We start from the raw sequence: 21,578 nt of genomic DNA, 5'->3' as shown, positions 1-21,578 counted from the left end.
TCTCATACTAATGGAGTTCATCTAGCTGCTTATAATCTAGCAATATGTCCCTCCCATAAATGATGCGGGATAACTCCTAATAATTTCTCTCTTCACACGCCAGACATTCCCGATGTTTTGATATTATTTATTGGGTTTGCTAAACAGGCCTAATTTCATATGATATTATCGGCTATGGCCGAGCCCGCACAAATTTATTATCGGACACATCCCAAAAGCCTCATCTTAATGGAGTTATCTGACTACTTATTTATTAGCATTCCGATATGGGACAACTCCTAATATTTACAAAATTTTTAATAAAATGGTGATATTTATAAAATATTATTCGAAAAATAATATATATTGTAATAATTTAAATTATATTTTATTTGTAGAATATAAATAGACTCCAACAACTCTAATGAAATAGTATGCTCGATAGAAAAAAATTAATTGTGATTACTTTTTTATAATATTTTTTAACCAAATGATATTTTGGTACGTTTGGAGGGGAAAAAGACGAACTTCAAAATGTGGTCAATAATTACTCTATTATTATTTTTAACAAAGTCTATGTTTGTGACCTATTTTTATTTTCCACATGTTATTCTGAATAGCTAATGTTTTCACAGCTATAGATGGCTATTGACTAATGCGACCTCTAAGGTAAAAAATATATTATATTTAAATAAATCGACAGTATTTGGGTTAACTAGTACAATTTCGTTTAGACTTCTACATTAGTACTACTTTTTTCATTTCACTCGATCTCTGACATTTGTACCGAGAAATTATGAAGATAAAAAAATGAATATAGTTTGGTAGAATATATATATATATATATAGAAATTTGGCAAAAAGTTATATTATTTTTGAAAGGATTAATAAATATAGGATGGAATATTTATAAAGAAGACTATTTTTATTGACAAATATGATTTATAAGCTTATAAATTAATATCTGTTCTAAAAATTTCTTAGAATGGGCTTGAATCTAACCCAAACTAGACTATTAACTATTACGAGGTAAGATGCTACTGTTTGTAAAATAAAAAAAAACTTAAAGTTTAAAAGTTAGTTGGAAGTAATTATCCATAAAAATCTCCAACCAATATTTACTTGTAAAAACCGTAAATTTTATACATATATATTAATGTTTAATGACAAATAAATTCCTACCATGAAGTCTTTAATTCCAAATATAGGTATATTTTTGGCTTGTAACTTCTAGTAAAAATATAAAATTTCAATTTTTAAGTTTCTTTATTTTACATAAGATTTCTTAAATTTTATACTTAATTTTACAAAATCAGATTTTTTTATATAAATCCCAGTAATTCCTTAAAACAGAGCAGATGGCTTATGAGTATGTGGTAATTTTTTGGCAACCCTACAGAAGCAGGAGATTTATGACTAACAATTACTCCAATAATTTCAACGAAGTCTTTGTTTATGACCTATTTTATTAGCAGCCACTAATAATTAATATACGTGTGTATTACTTACGGCCAATGAAAAAACATATATCAGGTTTATTTCACAGACTACAGTTAGACATGACCCGCTCACGTGTATATTGACAATGGAACATATCAAAGCAACACTCTTTAGTAGAGCTGTTCACGAACCGAGCCGAGCCGAGTTTTGATCGAACCGAGCCGAGTTTTAATTTTTTTTCTGACGAGCCGAGCCGAGCCGAGCTTTCTTAACGAACAAAAACTCTTGTTCGAGCTCGAGCTCGTTAACGAACGAGCCGAACACGAGCTTTTATCGAACAAAATCGAGCCGAGTCGAACCGAGCCGAACACGAGCTGAACACGAGCTTTCTCCATCAAAACGAGCCGAATCGAGCCGAGCCGAATCGAGCCGAGCCGAGCCGAGCCTAATTAAAAATTCTGGTCAAAACAGTGGTTGACTGTAAAAATAACAAACCAAATGCTTTTATTTTTTTCTAAAAATGTTGCCATATCACTAAAATATATTGATCTTAACATCCGTACGGTTGGATCATTGATAAATATTTTTAAAAAAATTGAAACATTAATACGATACTAAACACTAATTACAAGTACAAGTCAAAACACCGGTTGACTGTTAAAATAACAAATCAAATACATTTATTTTTTCCTAATTTTTTTTGTCATATCGCTAAAATATATAGATTTTAACATCCGTACGGTTGGATCATCTATAAATATTTTTAAAAAAATTAAAATATTAATATGAGATTAAACACTAGTTACAAGTACAGGTCAAAACACCGGTTGACTGTTAAAATAACAAACCAAATACATTTATTTTTTTCTAAAACTTTTGTCATGTCACTAAAATATATAGATATTAACATCCGTACGGTTGAATCAGTCATAAATATTTTTTTAAAAATTGAAACATTAATATGAGACTAAACCCTAGTTCCAAGTACTTTTCAAACAATTGGTTGATTGTCAAAATAACAAACAAAATAAATTTATTTTTTTCTAAAATTTTTATCATGTCACTAAAATATATAGATATTAATATCCCTACGGTTGGATCATTCATAAATATTTTAAAAAAATTGAAATATTAATATGAGACTAAACACTAGTTACAAGTAAAGGTCAAAACACAAGTTAACTGTTAAAATAACAAACAAAATACATTTATTTTTTTCTAAAAATTTTGTCATATCACTAAATTATATAGATATTAACATCCGTACGGTTGGATCATTCATAAATATTTTTAAAAAAATCGAAACATTAATACGATACTAAACACTAATTACAAGTACAAGTCAAAACACTGGTTGACTATTAAAATAACAAACAAAATACATTTATTTTTTTCTAAAATTTTTGTCATATCACTAAATTATATAGATATTAACATTCGTACGGTTGGATCATTCATAAATATTTTTAAAAAAATCGAAACATTAATACGATACTAAACATTAATTACAAATACAAGTCAAAACACTGGTTGACTATTAAAATAACAAATCAGATACATTTATTTTTTTCTAAAACTTTTGTCATATCACTAAAATATATAGATCTTAACATCCGTACGGTTAGATTGTTTATAAATATTTTTTAAAAAAATCAAAACGTTAATACGAGACTAAACACTAGTTACAAGTACTAGTCAAAACACCAATTGGTTGATTGTCAAAATAATAAACGAAATAAATTTATTTATTTATAAAAAAATTATCATTTCACTAAAATATATAGATATTAACATATGTACGATTAGATTATTTATAAATAATTCTAAGAAAAATCGAAACATCAATAAAGATTAATTTAAATTCAAGCTATATTGGGCTTCACCCAAATAATCTAAGCCCAACCCATCAAAAACCCTATTATTATACATTTATACTGTAAAGCCATTCATTCCCAAATTTCTCATCTTTCTGTTCAATTCGCCGCCTCAATCCCTAAATCCCCAAAACTAAAATCAAATCCCTAAATTTACTTCAGACGAGAGTTTCATTCGAGAGTTTCATTCGAGAAAGTGGCGGCATTGTTGAGCCCACAAAGTCAGAGCTGGAGGAGTACCTGAGTGAGAAAATTATTGTTCCAAGTGCAAAGTTCGACGTTCTAGCTTGGTGGAAAGGAAACTCTGCAAAATTTCCTATTTTATCGAAAATGGCATCTGATATTCTGAGCATTCCTATTAGCACTGTAGCTTCAGAGTCTACCTTCAGTGCTGGTAGTAGAGTGATTGAACCGCACCGCTCCTGCTTGAAGCCCGAAACTGTTGAAGTGTTGCTCTGCGGAGCAGATTGGGTGCGCGAATTGTATGGCCTGAAAAAATCTAAACAGGTATATTTGAAACTGAATTGATAAGTAATATATACTTAATAATTGTGTTTTTTTATGTCGAACATGCTTTTAATTTGACCTTTAAAATGTTTTCAGGAGGACGACAAGGAAATTGTGATACATTTGGATTAAATGAAATGAAACTGGGCAGAAACCATAACGCGTTATATTTTACAGGTAAATTTACGAGTCCTTTATTTATTTTTTCTTACTGTGGTTCGTTACATGTTGCCATCAACAATACTTGCTAGTACTGTAATAGATGCTAATGACTATATCCATCAGATATATTGTTATCATCTTTGCTTTTCAGTTTTCCTCTGAATACTTTGGCATCTCACGAAAGATGGTACAATATTTCTTCTTGATTTTTATCTAATTTTGATATTTTTTTGTTATAATATCTATTTATATTTAGGTTTGATATAATGAATTATTGCTTTGATGTGTTGCCATAAATTATGATGGATACTTGGTTAGATAATTTAAAGATTCAATGGGAGAACCAGTAGAATTTGTGTGAAATTTATATGGTTCTGGATCTGTTGTTTTGGGTAAATTTAATTTATCAATTCTGTGTGCGAGTAGACTATGTTACTATGAATAGTTGGAATATTGTAATAAGCTAGTTCATCATTTCTACTATTAATGATGGTAACCATTCTTTAGTTACTAGAGATTCTGCAATTTTTTATATTTTTGATAATAAAGTTAAATTTCCCAGGATAAGCAGCCTTGCAACTTACGACTTTCATATTACAGATTGCACATATTAATATTGTTGTGGTTCCCTGTCACTTTTTGTTTACAACAAGTTGTAATAGATTGTTTAATAGTATGTATGAATGTATCCATGAACTGGAGGGAGTAATTCTGTTTTACATGTGAGTTTTATGTGAGTCATTAGAATACATTCATTTTTTGGAAGTAAAATTATCATAAGTAGTATTACTGTAATTTCGGTAAAAGGCATTAATACTAGATTAAATATTTCAAGTTATAGCTTAGAGCTCTATTGAGTAATTAAATAAATTTATTTTTACAAGAGAATAATGTAAATTATATGTTAGTTTAAAGTGTTTAAATAGTAAAAGAATTTATACTCAAAGAAGAACTAACAACAAAATGTTCTTAACAAAAATGTTCCAGGTGGTTATTCTAATCCAAAACTTGAAGCTAAATCATATTTTTGTATAATGTTAAGGGTATACTGGAGTTGATTTGAATTTATTATTTGAGTTTCCTAATCTTTGTTTTATCTTATAATGATGAACAGGTCTATCAAGCTGGAGTTGAGAATGTCATGCTGGAGCTGTTGCAACTGGCTATTTTGGTTTTGAATGTTTGAGATGTAATCTAAAAATCATTCAACTTAGTTGATACTTCAAACTTGAAAGAATGGTGGCCTGCTGTTTTATTATGCTTATTTTAAAGTTTGTTATGGTTTTGTCTCAGACAAATGATGTAAACATTTCTTTTAATTTGAGGTGGGAATGTGGATGGAAGAACTGATGAACATGATTTTTGTAACTTTAATTTAAAATTGTTAGGAAGCAGGTTCAGTATTATAAAAAATAATCTGAAAATTTCACATTTTTTTCGAGCTCTAACGAGCCGAACTCGAGCCGAACGATCTCGAGCCGATCTCGAGCCGAGCTCGAGCCGAACATGCTAAAAGCTCGGCTCGAGCTCGTTTTCTTAACGAACAACTTTTTGTGTTCGAGCTCGAGCTCGAGCCCTTAACGAGCCGAGCCAAACCGAGCCCTTAACGAGCCGAGCTCGAGCTTGTTCGCGAACAGCTCGGTTCGTGAACAGCCCTACTCTTTAGTGAGTGCAGACTCCTTAGAACTTAATAATAAAGAAGAGAAAGAAAAGTCTTGTTCTGTTGTAAATTGATTGTAATATATAGTTAGTCAATAATAGTTAGGCTATGCATAGATTTGTAGAAATTGTTGCCTTACATTTAACTATAAATAGATTGCATCTGTGAATGAAAACTTTGCACCAAACAATTTTTTCTATTTAATTGTCATATATAGTTAGTCAATATTGCAATAGTTAGGCTATGCATAGATTTGTAGAAATTGTTGCCTTACATTTAACTATAAATAGATTGCATCTGTGAATGAAAACTTTGCACCAAACAATTTTTTCTATACTCATATTTCCCTCCACTCTTACTCTCTAATTTAGTAGCTCTTTTATAGTTATCATTATTACTAGTATATTACAACACGTTATCAGCACGAAGTACTGCCGAAACTGAGAAGGTATAATTTTAATTTAAAAATGCATATATATGAGTAGACGTGGTTACACCCTCTACATATAATTTTTATATATCTATGACCGAAGTAGACATAGTTATACCCTCTACTAATAATTTAAATATATATGGCCGGAGCACCGCCTATTAAAATTATTTTACGGTACCATTTAATTTTGGGTAATACCGAAGTATAGTGGGAACCTTAATTTATAAATTGCATAACTATCGGATAATAACTTTTTGCCCCTAACTAACTTATGCAGGATTGTCCACTTTAATTTATTATTGGTCGGAGATAATCTGCATACGCAGACGTCCGTATGGCGGGTGAAAATCCATTTGTCATTTTATATATAGATCTGTTTATAATATCAATGATAATAATGATATATGCATTGATTATTGCATACTTGTTAACGCACCCGATTAAGTAGGATTTTATGTAATATTTACATTGATGAATTAAAATTTAATAATTTTCGTGTTAATTCAGATTTAGTATGACAAATATTACAAGCTTGTCGTTCGTTTCCTTGGACATTTCTGGCGATAATTATTTATCATGGGTACAAGATGTAAAGTTGCACTTGGGTTCAAAGAAATTAAGCGATACAATAAAGGCAGAAAATAAATCCACGGCTAAAGAAAATTTTACCTCCATAATTTTTCTCCGACACCACATGCATGAAGATTTAAAATTTGAGTACTTAGAAGTCGAGGATCCTTTTATTTTATGGGAAAATCTAAAGGATAGGTTCGATCACCAGAAACTAGTTTATCTACCTGCAGCTGAAAATGATTGGGCTAATTTAAGACTTCAGGATTTTAAGAGTGTCCGAGCATATAGCTCTGCTTTGTTCAAAATAAGTTCTAGGCTTATTATGTGTGGTGAGAAAGTTACGGAAAAAAGAAAAATCGATAAAACACTATCAACTTTTCACCCCAATAATATCAACTTAGCAGAGATGTACAGGGAGCGCAAATTTACTAAGTTCGGGGATCTTCTATCAACTCTCCTCGTTGCTGAACAGAATCATGAATTGGTGATTAAGAATCATCAATCCCGTCCAACAGGATCTGCCCCATTACCTGAAATAAATAACATGTCATTCCAGCCGAATGTACGTGGAAAAGGGTATAGAGGTGGACGGGGCCAAGGGCGGTACCGTGGACGAGGTCGGAGCCACGGGCATTTTCGTCCATATAACAACTCTGGTCACCGGAAGTGGAAATCTGAATCACAAAGTAAAAGAAAGGCATCACGAGGAGGAAAAACTGAAAATGTTTGCTATAGGTGCGGCATGAATGGGCACTGGACACGTAATTGTCATACTCCAGATCATCTTGTTAAGTTATACCAATCTTCTCAAAAATCAAAAGAGAAAATGGTAGAAACAAATTTCGCCAACAATAACATAGATGATTTTCCGAGAATCACAACTGGAAGAATAAGCATTAATGGTCCGAATGAACCTAACGAAACTCCCATATGGGAGGCTGAAGATTAGTTTTATATAATTATTATAGTAGTGTGTATTGTGTGCTTTAATTTGTTTGAACTATGTAGTGTGATATGTTCTTATCAAATAAATTATGTTTCTTAATTATATACAGAATGGATTCTGAAGATATATGCATTGCTGATTGTGGTACAACTCATACGATTCTACAGAACCAAAAGTATTTTACCCAAATAACCAAAACCAAAGCTCAAGTCGGAACAATTTCCGGCGTATTTAATATAATCGAAGGTTTTGGAAAAGCTAGTTTCGTCCTACCTAACGGTACCCACATACACATTTCAAATGCATTATATTATAGTAAGTCTACTAGAAATCTTCTTAGTTTTAAAGATATCCGACTCAACAATTTTCACATCGAAACTACCTCTGAGGCTGATAGAGAATATCTTCTTATTACTTCCGCTAATCCTAGCAACAAGAAAATCTTAGAAAAGTTTCACTCACTTTCCTCAGGATTATATATAATGAAAATTAGAACTATTGAATCACACAATGGCGTTGCTTCCAAACTCATAGATCCAAAATCTTTTACACTTTGGCATGAAAGATTAGGTCATCCTGGCGTCTCTATGATGCATCATATTATAGAGAATTCTACTGGTCATCCTCTTAAAGATTTTAAAGTTCTTTCCAACAATGACCTTCCATGTTCAGCATGTTCTTTAGGAAAATTGATTACTCGACCATCCCCTACTAAAGTTCAGCTTGAAATCTCATTTTTTTAGAAAGGATCCAAGGGTACATATGTGGACCTATACACCCATCATCTGGCCCATTTAGGTACTTCATGGTATTAATCGATGCCTCAACTAGATGGTCTCATGTTTGTCTTCTCTCAACTCGTAATGATGCTTTTGCAAAATTACTTGCCCAAATAATCAAATTACGAGCTCAATTCCCAGATCATTGCATTAAGTCAATTCGTTTAGATAATGCCGGCGAATTCACATCTGCAACTTTTGTCGATTATTGCATGTCTGTAGGAATCTCAGTTGAACACCCAGTTCCTCATGTACATACACAAAATGGGTTAGCCGAGTCCTTTATCAAAAGACTCCAACTTATTGCAAGACCGTTGTTGTTGAAAGCAAAATTACCTACATCTATTTGGGGTCACGCAATACTTCATGCTGCTAATATTATTAGGATTAGACCAACTTCCTACAACCAACATTCTCCGCTACAACTGGTACTTGGTCAAGTTCCTAATATTTCTCACTTCAAAATTTTTGGATGTGCTGTATATGTACCGATTGCTCCACCACAAAGATCGAAGATGGGAGCTCAAAGAAGAATAGGTATCTACATTGGTTTTGATTCCATATCTATAATTAGATATCTGGAGCCTCTAACCGGAGACTTATTTACCGCAAGATATGCAGATTGTCATTTTGACGAGTCTATGTTTCCTCCCTTAGGGGGAGATAAACATTCAAATAAAGTTAATCCTGACATAACATGGAATGTGTTAGATATATTTGATAATGTCATGGCTAATATGTTTTATGTTTAGATTTCAGATCTTATTTGAACAGAACAAATCAGTACTTAACTGATCAGTACTTATACTGGAAGTCAGAACTTAAGGTACTGGAAGTCAGAACTTAAGGGATATCAGTACTTATGTTAGCAGGAGATAGATATCAGAACTTAAGTGCTGAAGGACGATCAGATAAGGACAGTAGCTGATTAAAGTTAAGAAGATCAAGATAAACATAAGAAGAGATATGCATGAAGAAGGAATTCCGTGAAGAATGGAATACTTGGAATAGAAGATATCTGATTGATATATTTTAGGAAGTAGAATTATATTCCATATCAATTAGCGAATATCTTGTAACTGTGTAGTATATAAACACAGAAATAGAGTTTACACTAGATGTGTTATCATTATCGAGAATATTATTTATTATAACTCTAGAAGCTCTCGTGATATTTTGTTCATCACTGAGAGATAACAGTTCCAGATTGTAACAGAGTTTATTGTTTAAATAAAGTTTGTTTTCTGTTACATAAGTTCTTGAAGTTTGATTTGATTGTAATAAACACTGTATTCAACCCCTCTACAGTGAAAGTGTGACCTAACAAGTGGTATCAGAGCTATCTGTTAACACACATACAGTTAAAGATCCAAACAAAATCATGTCTGACACAGAAACTCCAACTAAGCCTACCAAAACTGAGGAATCATCAAAGATATCAACTCAGAGTCGATATGAGACTATCAGAGTTCCCATATTGAGACCATCTGAATATCCCATATGGAAGGTAAGGATGACCATGTTTCTGGAAGCAACAGATCCAGAATACCTTAATAGAATCAGGGAAGGGCCTCACAAACCTACCAAGCTCGCTGTCGTAGTTGCAGGTGAAGCAGCAATGATCGTACCAAAGGAAAAGACTGATTACACTGCTGAAGATATAGCATCTATTGCTAAGGATGCCAAGGTACGTCACTTATTGCATAGTGCCATTGATAATGTAATGTCAAACAGGGTAATCAACTGCAAGACTGCTAAGGAGATATGGGATGCACTGGAGACAAGGTGTCAAGGAACTGAAACAGTTAAGAAGAACAGGAAGACAATACTCACTCAAGAATATGAACACTTTGACTCTAGGACTAATGAGTCATTGACTGATGTATATGATAGATTTGTCAAACTCTTGAATGACTTGTCATTAGTAAATAAGGAGTATGATCTTGAAGATACAAACCTCAAATTCCTGTTAGCTCTTCCTGAATGTTGGGATTTGAAGGCAACAACAATAAGAGACAACTACAATCTTGATGAAACAACTCTTGATGAAATCTATGGAATGCTCAAGACCCATGAACTTGAGATGGAACAAAGAAGCAAGAGAAAAGGAGGAAAGTCAAGGACAGTTGCTCTCAAGGTTGAAGAGGAATCCCCCAAACCACCTTCCTCAAAGAAAGATAAGGGTAAAGCTCTTATCATAAAATCTGATACTGAGTCATCAAGTTCTGAGAGTGATGATGACTCAGATTCTGAAAGCTTGCCTGAAACTGATGCTGATGAGGAGATGATGAAACTGTGTGCTCTTATGGTGAAAGGAATCACAAAGATTGCATACAGGAAGTTCAGGAAGGGAAAGATGTTTTCCAGGAAAGGCATAAGTTCTGATAAGAAGAATTTCAGAAGATCTGAAGGAAAAGGAGGAAAGTCTGACAGAGGAGATTACGCTAATGTTAAATGTTATAATTGTGGTGAGAAAGGCCACATATCTCCTGATTGCAAGAAGATCAAGAATGACAAAGGCAAAGCTCTTGTCACAAAGCAGAAAAGCTGGACAGACACCTCAGACTCTGAAAGTGAGGAGAACTATGCATTGATGGCAAATGCTGATAAATCAAGTTCTGAGAGCAGTTCTGAAGCTGCTGAAACAAAGGTACCTCAGACCACTTATGCTTTTCATACTGATGATATTGATGAGTTGAGAAGATATCTTAAAACCATGTTTGTTAGTTATAGAGATCAAACTTTAACATGTGAAAGATTAACTTCTGAAAATCTTGCTTTTAAGAAAAGAAATGATTTCTTAGAAAAAGAGTTAGTCATGTTTCATCAAACTCAGCAGGATAGAGATAATGCTTTTTATATTAGGGATGAAATGCTAAAAATGAATGAATCTCTAAAAACTGAGTTAGAAAAGGAGAGAGAGATTATCAGAACTTGGACTAACTCTGGCAAAACAACTCAAAATTTGCTAAGCAGTGGAAACTGGAAAGAGGGTTTAGGCTATGGAGAAAATGAAAAAGGAACTGTAGAAATTAAGCCTGTTGATAAGCAAAAGCCGAAGTTAAAACCTGTTAAGTTTGTAACTGAAAAATCCGAAAATGAGAAATCAGAAGTTAAAAAGGAATTAGCTTCTGACAAACTAAAACAGGAAAAGACAGCTGAAGTTAACATAGGCTTAATGACGAAGAAGCAGCTTAAGCATAAGCTGAAAGATGTTAAGGATGCAAACAAGGTAAAATCACCTAGGAAAAACAGGAATGGAAAGGAAGGTGTGAATAAAAGCAATAACTATAAATCTGTTCCTGATGCTCCTAGGAAAGCATGTCATAACTGTGGAAGTTCTAACCATCTGGCTTCTTTTTGCAGGAAGAATAAGAATATTAACTCCTTATCTACAAAGTCAGGAGTTAAGAGTCAGTCTGTTAGATACAAACCACAAAATCCTTGTTTTCATTGTGGTAGTTTATGGCATTCCATTTATACTTGTAAGGAATATCATAGTTTGTACTATGATTATTATCAAATAAAACCTTCTTTAAAGAAAGTTTCTGTTGTTCCTTCTAGTATAAGGTCTGATAAGAAAACTGTTAACATAAAATCTGATGTTAAATCCGCTGCAAATGTTAACAAACCTAAAAAGGCCAAAGGATCCAAGCAAGTCTGGGTCCTTAAAACTAATAATTAGTGGTCTTTTTGATTGCAGGGCAACAGGAAAAATATTCTAGTTCTGGACAGTGGATGTTCAGGACATATGACTGGAAATAAGGCCCTGCTATCAGACTTTGTGGAGAAAGCTGGCCCAAGTGTTTCTTATGGAGATGGCAACATTGGAAAAACTTTGGGATATGGCAATATCAATCTTGGGAATGTCATTATTAAAGATGTAGCTCTGGTCTCAGGACTTAAACACAACTTACTGAGTATAAGTCAAATCTGTGACAGAGGTTATCATGTTGATTTCTTTGCAGAACATTGTGAAATAGTTAGTAAATCTAAAGGAAAAATTGTTCTGAAGGGATTCAGGCGTGGTAACATTTATGAAGCTAAGCTTTCAACAAGTTCTGATGGTTCTGCAATCTGTTTAGTGAGTAGAGCCTCAACTGAAGAAAGCTGGAATTGGCACAAGAAACTCTCTCATTTAAACTTCAACAAGATAAATGAACTGATCAAGAAAGATCATGTGAGAGGACTGCCAAAATCAGTGTTTGTTCCTGATGGTCTTTGTGACTCATGTCAGAAGGCTAAACAAAGAAAATCTTCGTTCAAGAGCAAGACTGAATCATCAATTCTTGAGCCTTACTATCTACTTCATGTTGATCTATTTGGTCCAGTGAATGTCATGTCTATTGCAAAGAAGAAATATGCGTTGGTCATAGTAGATGAGTTCACCAGATACACATGGGTGTATTTCTTGCACACAAAAAGTGAAACTACATCTATCCTGATTGATCATGTCAAACATCTGGATAAATTGATCAAAGATTCTGTGAAAATTTTGAGGAGTGATAATGGCACTGAATTCAAGAATTTGATAATGGAAGAGTTCTGCAAAAATCATGGAATAAAGCAGGAATTTTCTGCTCCTGGAACTCCACAGCAAAATGGAGTTGTTGAAAGGAAGAATAGAACTCTAATTGAAGCTGCACGAACAATGCTTGAAGAAGCAAAGCTTCCAACCTATTTCTGGGCTGAAGCTGTGCAGACTGCTTGTTTTACTCAAAATGCAACACTCATTAACAAGCATGGAAAAACACCATATGAGATGGTGAAGAACAAGAAGCCAAATCTCAAATACTTTCATGTATTTGGATGTAAGTGTTTTGTTCTCAAGACTCATCCTGAACAGCTATCCAAGTTTGATCTAAAAGCTGATGAGGGAATCTTTGTAGGATATCCACTTTCTACAAAAGCCTTCAGAGTCTATAATTTGAGAACAAAAGTGGTCATGGAATCTATCAATGTCTCTTTTGATGACAAGAAGATCACTGGACTTGAAGATTGCATTGATCATGATAAGCTGAGATTTGAAAATGAAGATTCATATTCTGATACCTCAAGTCCTGACAGTCTAAGTCCTGATACTGTAAATTCTGATGGATTAAACTCTGATGTTATTGAAACTGTGGTGACTACGTCAAAGGAAGATGCACCATTGCAGGGGGAGCATACTCAAGATTTTATTACATCTCAAGAAGCATCAGAACATACATCTGGCTCGTCAAATTCTGATTCGTCAAGTTCTGATAAGCCAAGTACTGACAGTGCTGAAAATCTAAATACTGAAGGATCCAACTCAGAGAGCATAGTTTCAGGGGGAGCATCAGAAAATGAAATCGAAGACAGCATGAATTATGGGGGAGCATCCAGTTCTAGAGAAAATCTTCCATCTGCAAGGAAGTGGACAAAATCACATACACCTGATTTAATAATTGGAAATCCTGAGGCAGGTGTCAGAACTAGAACAGGTACTTCGAATGAATGTCTTTACAATTCTTTTCTCTCTCAGTCTGAGCCAAAGAAAGTGGAAGAAGCTCTTCAAGATGCTGATTGGGTGCAAGCAATGCAGGAAGAGTTGAATGAATTTGAAAGAAACAAAGTCTGGACCTTAGTGCCAAGACCCAAGAATAGATCGGTTGTTGGTACAAAGTGGGTATTCAGAAACAAAACTGACAGTGATGGCATAATTGTAAGGAACAAGGCAAGGCTGGTTGCAAAAGGATATTCTCAACAGGAGGGAATTGACTATGATGAAACATTTGCTCCAGTTGCTAGGTTAGAAGCCATAAGGATATTCATGGCTTATGCTGCTCACAAAAAGTTTACTGTCTTTCAAATGGATGTGAAAAGTGCTTTTCTCAATGGAGAATTGGAAGAGGAAGTATATGTTGAACAACCTCCAGGCTTTGTAGATTCCAAACATCCAGATTATGTCTACAGGCTTGATAAAGCACTTTATGGACTTAAGCAAGCTCCTAGAGCATGGTATGAGACTTTAGCTCAGTTTCTTCTGGAAAGTGGATTCAACAGAGGAACTATTGACAAAACATTGTTCTATCTCAACCATGGCAAGGACTTACTTTTGATCCAGATTTATGTTGATGATATCATTTTTGGGTCTCCAAATGACAAACTTTGCAAAAAGTTTGCCAATCTAATGCAGTCAAGATATCAGATGAGTATGATGGGAGAACTTAGTTATTTTCTGGGCCTTCAAGTCAAGCAGAGTGAAGAAGGAACTTTTATTTGTCAATCTAAGTACACCAGAAACTTGCTAAAAAAATTTGGAATGCAAGACTGTTCAAGTGCATCCACTCCCATGGCCACTGCAACAAAACTGGATAAGGATACTGGTAATTCAGTAGATATTACTGATTACAGAGGTATGATTGGCTCACTTCTCTATCTAACTGCTAGTAGACCAGATATCATGTTTGCTACCTGTCTTTGTGCAAGATTTCAAGCAGATCCAAGAGAACCTCACTTAACAGCTGTAAAAAGAATCTTTAAGTATCTTAAAGGAACAGCTGATCTAGGATTATGGTATCCTAGAGAATCAGATTTTAAATTAATAGGTTACTCAGATGCAGATTTTGCAGGTTGCAAAATTGACAGGAAAAGCACAAGTGGAAGCTGCCAATTTCTTGGAGGCAGATTGGTTTCTTGGTATAGCAAGAAACAAAAGTCAATTTCCACATCAACTGCAGAAGCAGAGTATATTGCTGCAGGAAGCTGCTGTGCACAGATTCTCTGGATGAAGAATCAGTTACTGGATTATGGGTTAACATATTTCAAAATCCCTATTTACTGTGATAATCAAAGTGCTATTGCTATGACAGGTAATCCAGTTCAACACTCTATGACAAAGCACATCAGCATCAGGTACCATTTCATCAGGGAACATGTGGATGAAGGTACAGTGGAATTGCATTTTGTTCCCACAGATCAACAAGTAGCAGATATCTTCACAAAACCACTGTGTGAAGCTACCTTTTCAAAATTGGTAAATGAACTTGGAATGATTTCAGGTTCTTTCTCTAAATCTGCTTAAACTTGTTCTATGTTATCAGACTTTATGATCAGTATTTACAGAATTAATCTCTTTGTATATTCTGTGCATTAATTGATAAATGTCTTCAAGTACTGACTGTTGTCTTATATATGTGTCTAAACTCTGATAAGTGATATGTCTGTTTCAGTAACTATTCTATCCTATGAGGATAACAGTGCTAGATACTGACCCACTAGTCTTCAATAAACAAATGATCCCATGAAAGAAGTAGTTATTTCTGTGGAAATCTTATGACACAAGCAAATTCTGATAACTGAGCTTAGTTAAGTTTACTTTGTATATCTTATTACTAAGTCACAAATTAGAATAATGCTACTCCTCTGTTTAAGTTCTGATTCTAGTAAAACTGCTGAATGTACTAAGTGCTGATAAACCTCACTTATCAAAAGAAGAAGAGCAATAATCAAAGAATAATATCAGGTACTCCTTTGAGATCTAGAGTAAAAATGTGAAAGGGACGACCCAAGTGCATTGCTGGTATTAAGTAAATATACATTAGAAAAGCAAAATATTTTCTTGGTGACTTTTCACATTCTATGATTACTGGAGAAATACTCTGATAATAGCATAAATTCTGATAAACAGTCGCGACTCACTTACACTGAGAAGCCACTGTAAAATAGAATTTCAAAAGATGCATAAAATTAGCACAAAAACAGTTGAGGTGGACTCATGCATGAACTCATTTATCAGTAGGTTTCAGGATAATGACAGCTCTTTAGCAAAATTTTAATTATGACTTATTTCTAAGATGTCCTGAAGTAGATCAGACTTTACTCTTTGTCTGTTATTTAGCTTAATGCACACACACATCACTCCATATGAATGATGAAATTTCTGTGGTGGTCTATGTTATTTTAGATAAACAGTCATTGTGTCACTTCTGCACAAATTCTGAGGACAAGTTCTAGTTACACGTTCTGATGATTAATTTCTGACGTTCATAACTAAGAACTTGTATGAGTATTTACTAAGATAGATATTCCTTGTTCGAGTTAAGACATTATGTTCTGATGACTGTTAAGTTCTGGTATAGGTCTAAGTTCTGACTTTTCAGTCTAACCCTTTACTTGACTTATCTGTGAGTAAATTTTGGTAACAGTCTCAGATTAATTTCAAAATGTTGAAGTGGAAGATTAATAGTCTATGGTTAAAACATAATGGCACTCGTCCTTGAACAGTTCACTCTTGTTCCATGTGCACATTCCTTTTTCAATGACTGTTATTCTTTTTCAAAGTCTAGGGAGACGAGGTAGAATTAATTCTACCTGTCTGCATTCAATATCTTCGCGTCTCCTGGCATTCTCATGCCTATATATCCAACCACTTCACATTAGTCTTCTCATCACACTTGTATCACAAATTCAGTCTTGTTTTTCATTTACTGTCACAAATGGCTGAATTTGGCTGGTTCTACAATTACGGTGATGAGACTGTGCATGTCTTTTTGAATGGAATTTCAACTCCCTACCCTATCACCAACATCCCTCACAATCTCTGGATTCAATTTCCAGAGGTTATCAAACGTGATCTGGTGGCCGTTCGAAGAGACCTTCACCTTAGTCGTATCTGTCAGCAAGAGCGAATCATTCGACTCGCCATCTTGTTTGTCGAAGATAGGAAGAGGAAGATGACTTAATCTCGTCTTCTTCCTGTTCTTCTTCATCCTCGGCTTTGTCAGGCTTCTTAGCTAGGACTAAAGCTGTTGACGTTAGGATTAGAAGCTTAGGGAAAATCTTGTATTGATGTAATTTCTATTTCATCTATGTATTGACTTGATATATTAATGAAAACTGTTTTTACTTCAAGATTTTGTCTCTGAGTTATTTTATCTTGTGTTGTTAAATCCTGCTTGATATTCTGATGACCATTTAAATTTTGTCTTAAGTTCTGATTTAAGTTCTGATTCTTTGTCAGCACTTATTCATCGAAATTATCTCGGTCATTTTTAACATGATTCATTTTCAGAATATTAATGTTGCAGTGCAAAATAATCCAATCAGTGATAACGGGTTAAAATTTGAATTGTTTCCCTTGATAAATGGAACAGTTTTTCCTTGAAACTCGGCAAATGGGTAAGTCATGATTACTGTTTTCACGAGCCCAGTAACTATCCGTTATTACTGCATGTCTGACAGGTGTCCAACGGTAATATTTCTTTTGTATAAGTACAGCAGAGAGAAGATTTCTTTAATCTTTTTAATTTCTTCATCTTCTATCTCTCTTCTTACTTTTACTCTCCTTCACTTTACTATTTCCGTTGTTTTCATACAGATATTATCTCAAACACCTAACAGGCATACTTGAATTTCAATATTTTTTTCACATGGCACCAAAGGATTTAATCATTGATGGAGCAAAGTTTGTTCCAAACAACTATGCTGCAATTCTTGATCATGCTGACGCTCCATCTGAATTGCATTTTGTGCAAGATCTTCTTGCACATAGTGAGGTTGGGTACGCCTTAACTCAGCCTGAATTATTTTCAAGTCAACAAGTTCTGCGGTTCTGGAGGACTGGAATTTTTGATGATGGTGGTAAACGAGGAACTCCCAGTATTATCTTCCAAGTGGGTGATTCTTCCTATGTAGTCACTCCTGGTACAGTACGAAGAGCATTACATCTTCCAGAAGATTGTACCTTCTCTATACCAGAGGAATCAGAACTTCGGGGGTTAATGACTGATTTGGGATATGAACAGAGTCTGACGAAACTTGGACAGTTGAAACGGGCTCATATCAGAAGAGAATGGAGTTTCTTCTTCGATTGCATCACCAAGGCTTTTGGGAACAAATGTTCTAATTATGATGCTATCCCAATTCTGAGTCAGCACATCGGGTATGCTATTATCCATCAAACTCATTTTGATTTTGCAACTGGAATAATTGGTTTTATTGGGGATAGGATGACAGAGGATCGAGATGTTGTTTATTTTGCTAGATTCTGTCAACTTATTTATACGTATTGTACTGCTGAACCCCAGTTAGTCAGCACTCAAACCCCACCTTTTAAGGTTGCAAAAAGATACTTTAACGACCTGATAAATGCTGACACAAAGAAATCAATGGTGAGACAATTACAGATTCCTCAGTCTGTGAAACAGATTCTGGTAAATGCTGATCCAGCTACTTACAAATCTATTTACTCAAATGTTCAACCAACTCACTATAACCAAAATCCATCAACCTCAGTCCCTACCTCTCATTCTACTCAACCTACCCTCAGAACTTATCTCAAATCATATCTCTCCACTTCACAGACTGCTCAACCTTCTTCTTCAGCACCTACTGTGAAGCCTACATCCTCTAAGCCAAAGAGAACAAAGACTGTTCCTCAAACATCTCAGAAGAAGAGGAGGATTACTTTGAGAGATGAAACAGATTCTGAAGATCAGGTTTCTTCTTCAGAACCTATGATAAATGAAGCTGAGAAGGCAACTTCTCAGAAGGATTCTGCAATTGGGGGTTCTAGGCTTCTCAAGAGGCTTAGACGAATGACTGTTCCTGCAACTCCCAAGGAATCCAAATCAACAAGGAAGTACAAGAAACAGAGGGCACAGAGGCCAGTTTCAGATGTTGAGGAGGAAGCAGCTAAGGAAGGGGATCAGGAATCTCTGATCTCACAAGACAAGGAATTTGCTCCAGTCACTTCTTCTCCATCAACTCCATTTCAGGAACCTGTATCTGACAAGGCTAATTTACCTTCTTTATCTCTTGTTGATCCAGGCACAAGTGCTGAAATTGATATTCAGAACTTGGTTGTGCCTGAAATACTTTTCTTAGAAGCTCCAACAGCAAATAATCCTTCCACAACACCTGTTACTGATGCTGTTCAAACTCCTGAGTTATCACTAACACCTTCTCTGTATCAAGATGATGATCAGATTTTAGGTGAGCATCAGGATATGGCTGTTGATCAGAACTTAGTATCAGATCAGCAATTAGAGGATGTTGAAGCCTCCATTGCTACTCATACAGTTGTCTTATCAGAAGATACTGATTCTTTAAGTTCTGATGCTGCAAATGTTGGAGATACTGGTGAAGCTGCTACAACTGTAAATGCTGATGCAGCAGGTCCTTCAGGACATACTCCTCCACTGACTCTTCCTAAGTCTGAACTGCTAAAGGAGTTTGTTATCAGGGATGCACCAGTACCTTGGAGTGAAACTCCTGCAGGACAGGAGTGGACTAAGGAATGGAACTCAGTTTCATGTGTTCCAAATGCTTTACATCTTGCTGAGCACTTGACTAAAGCTGATGAAATGTTAAATTCTGATGATTTTAAAACCCAGCTTAGAGTCACTGCATTGAGTACTAAACATCTACAAGGTCTTCATTCCAACACTCATGCAGAGCTACACAAGATTCAGGAGAACTTTATTAAACAGGAACAAGTTTGGAAACTTGATAAGAAAAAGTTCTTCCAACCTACCATTGACAGGGTTGCTTATATTGAGAAAACTCAAGAGAAGCAACAAGCTCAGATTGATCAAATTCTGACAAATCAAGCTTCTCAGCAATCGCAACTTACTGAAATCCAGACCTCAGTGGAACTACTTATCTCTCTTTTATTACCTGCTGATGCCAAAAAGGGGGAGAAAGTAATTAAGTCCAAATGCAAAACCAAAAAGTCACTGCAAGGAAAGGATGATGGAAAAGATGACCAAGGAAACTCTGGAATGGGTAGTGGTCATAGTCAAGGTAGAAGATTTACATCAAGACAAGCTAGTCACAGAACAAGTTCTGATACTGGTAAAAGAATAAGTTCTGCTGCTGGTAAAAGGATAAGTTCTGATGAACTTCTAGATCTTGATGAGGAAATGTCAAGACAGTTATTTCTTCAAGAAAATCCAGGGATGGACTTGGAAAGTTTAAAGGAAGAAGAAGCCAGACTTAAATCAGAGAAAGTCACATCTAAATCTGAAGCTTCTGGTAAAAAGTTACTTCCAAAACCTAAAGGCATTGTGATCAAAGAGAGGATACATACTGAAGAAACTTTGGCTAGATCACAACCACAGATAGATTCAAGATCCAAGGGTAAAGAAAAGGTTGGTGAACCTATCAAGCCTTATGTACCTCCTGAGGAAGAAGAAATTACTGATGGAAAACATAATCTTGCTCTGACTTCAAGAAAAATTCTTAAAACAACCTCTGACATGGCTCAAGTTGTTCAGAGTCAAGAAATTGTAAGTTCTGATATTCAGAAGAAGCAAGTAACCTCTGACAGTGCTCAAGTTAACTTGATATCAGAAGATAAATCTAAAACACTCCTACCAAGATTCACTAAAGCAAAACAGACTCAATCTTTGAAGACTACTTTAAGTGGTTTTGAAGCAAGAGTAGTTACTGGAAAGGAAGCTAGAGATAAAACTGGATTGGGAAGTGCTGATGAAAGAAGAATACACAACACTACTGATGATCCGACTTCCTTGAGTGAACCAGGTATTGGAGCAACTCCTGAGAGATTGAATCAACTAGAATCTGTACAGATGGTTTACCATACCTACTTGAAAGAATACATCATGTTGTATTTCATGACAGATGGTAGGGTTTATCATATAAGACAAAATGCCATTCCATTGAAGTATTTTGAAGAATTGGAGCATGTATTATTCTTATTTCAAGTGGATGACAGAATAACAGAGACTGCTGCAAACTACTTAAAGGAACAGATTCAGAGACAGAAAAGACTTTATTCTGTTAAGTCTGACAGCAGATATGTTGCAAAGTACAGAAATCACAATGGTGATATTGTTGATATGAAGCCTAATACTGCACAGATCAGAACATATCTTGGTATTAAGGGGCTTGAATTCAATCTAGAGTCTAACAAAGCTTATGTCATAAGACTAGATCGGGAGTTGAGAAAAGCAAAGATTAATGATCTCAGAGCTGCAATATTTCAAACTGGTGAAGATACTGCAGAGCTTAAAGATGTCAAACGGAGAATGATTGATGAACTCAGATATGCTGAGAAATGTTTGTTGAAGAATTATCTCAGAACAACTCCTGACATCAGAGAGATCAGAAAATGATAAAGCCAAGTCGAAGATCTACAACTGCTTAAATTCTGATATTAATACAGGTTGAAGTTGTTATCAGAAGTTGAATTGGTAAAAACTTTAAGGACTGTAAGTTGTAGTTATCTTGTCTATTT

General features: G+C 34.7%; 1 protein-coding gene and 1 long non-coding RNA gene across 2 annotated transcripts; both read left to right on the top strand.

Annotated features, from left to right (window-relative positions):
- The first annotated feature begins 3,475 nt into the window (after positions 1-3,475).
- Positions 3,476-5,311, top strand: LOC141668011 (uncharacterized). Its single transcript, XR_012552860.1, has 3 exons — positions 3,476-3,800; positions 3,897-3,977; positions 5,077-5,311. It is a non-coding gene; the product is annotated as an uncharacterized LOC141668011 (long non-coding RNA).
- Positions 5,312-6,569: 1,258 nt separating this feature from the next.
- On the top strand, positions 6,570-7,577 carry LOC141664669 (uncharacterized). Its single transcript, XM_074470622.1, has one exon. The coding sequence runs from the start codon at positions 6,570-6,572 to the stop codon at positions 7,575-7,577; it is 1,008 nt and encodes a 335-aa protein (XP_074326723.1).
- The last annotated feature ends 14,001 nt before the right edge of the window (positions 7,578-21,578 follow it).

The sequence above is a fragment of the Apium graveolens genome, chromosome 6 (genome assembly GCF_009905375.1).
Source record: "Apium graveolens cultivar Ventura chromosome 6, ASM990537v1, whole genome shotgun sequence".
Lineage (NCBI taxonomy): Eukaryota > Viridiplantae > Streptophyta > Magnoliopsida > Apiales > Apiaceae > Apium > Apium graveolens.
The sequence above is the reverse complement of the archived record's forward strand: the minus strand, read 5'-3'. Positions and strand labels throughout refer to the sequence as shown.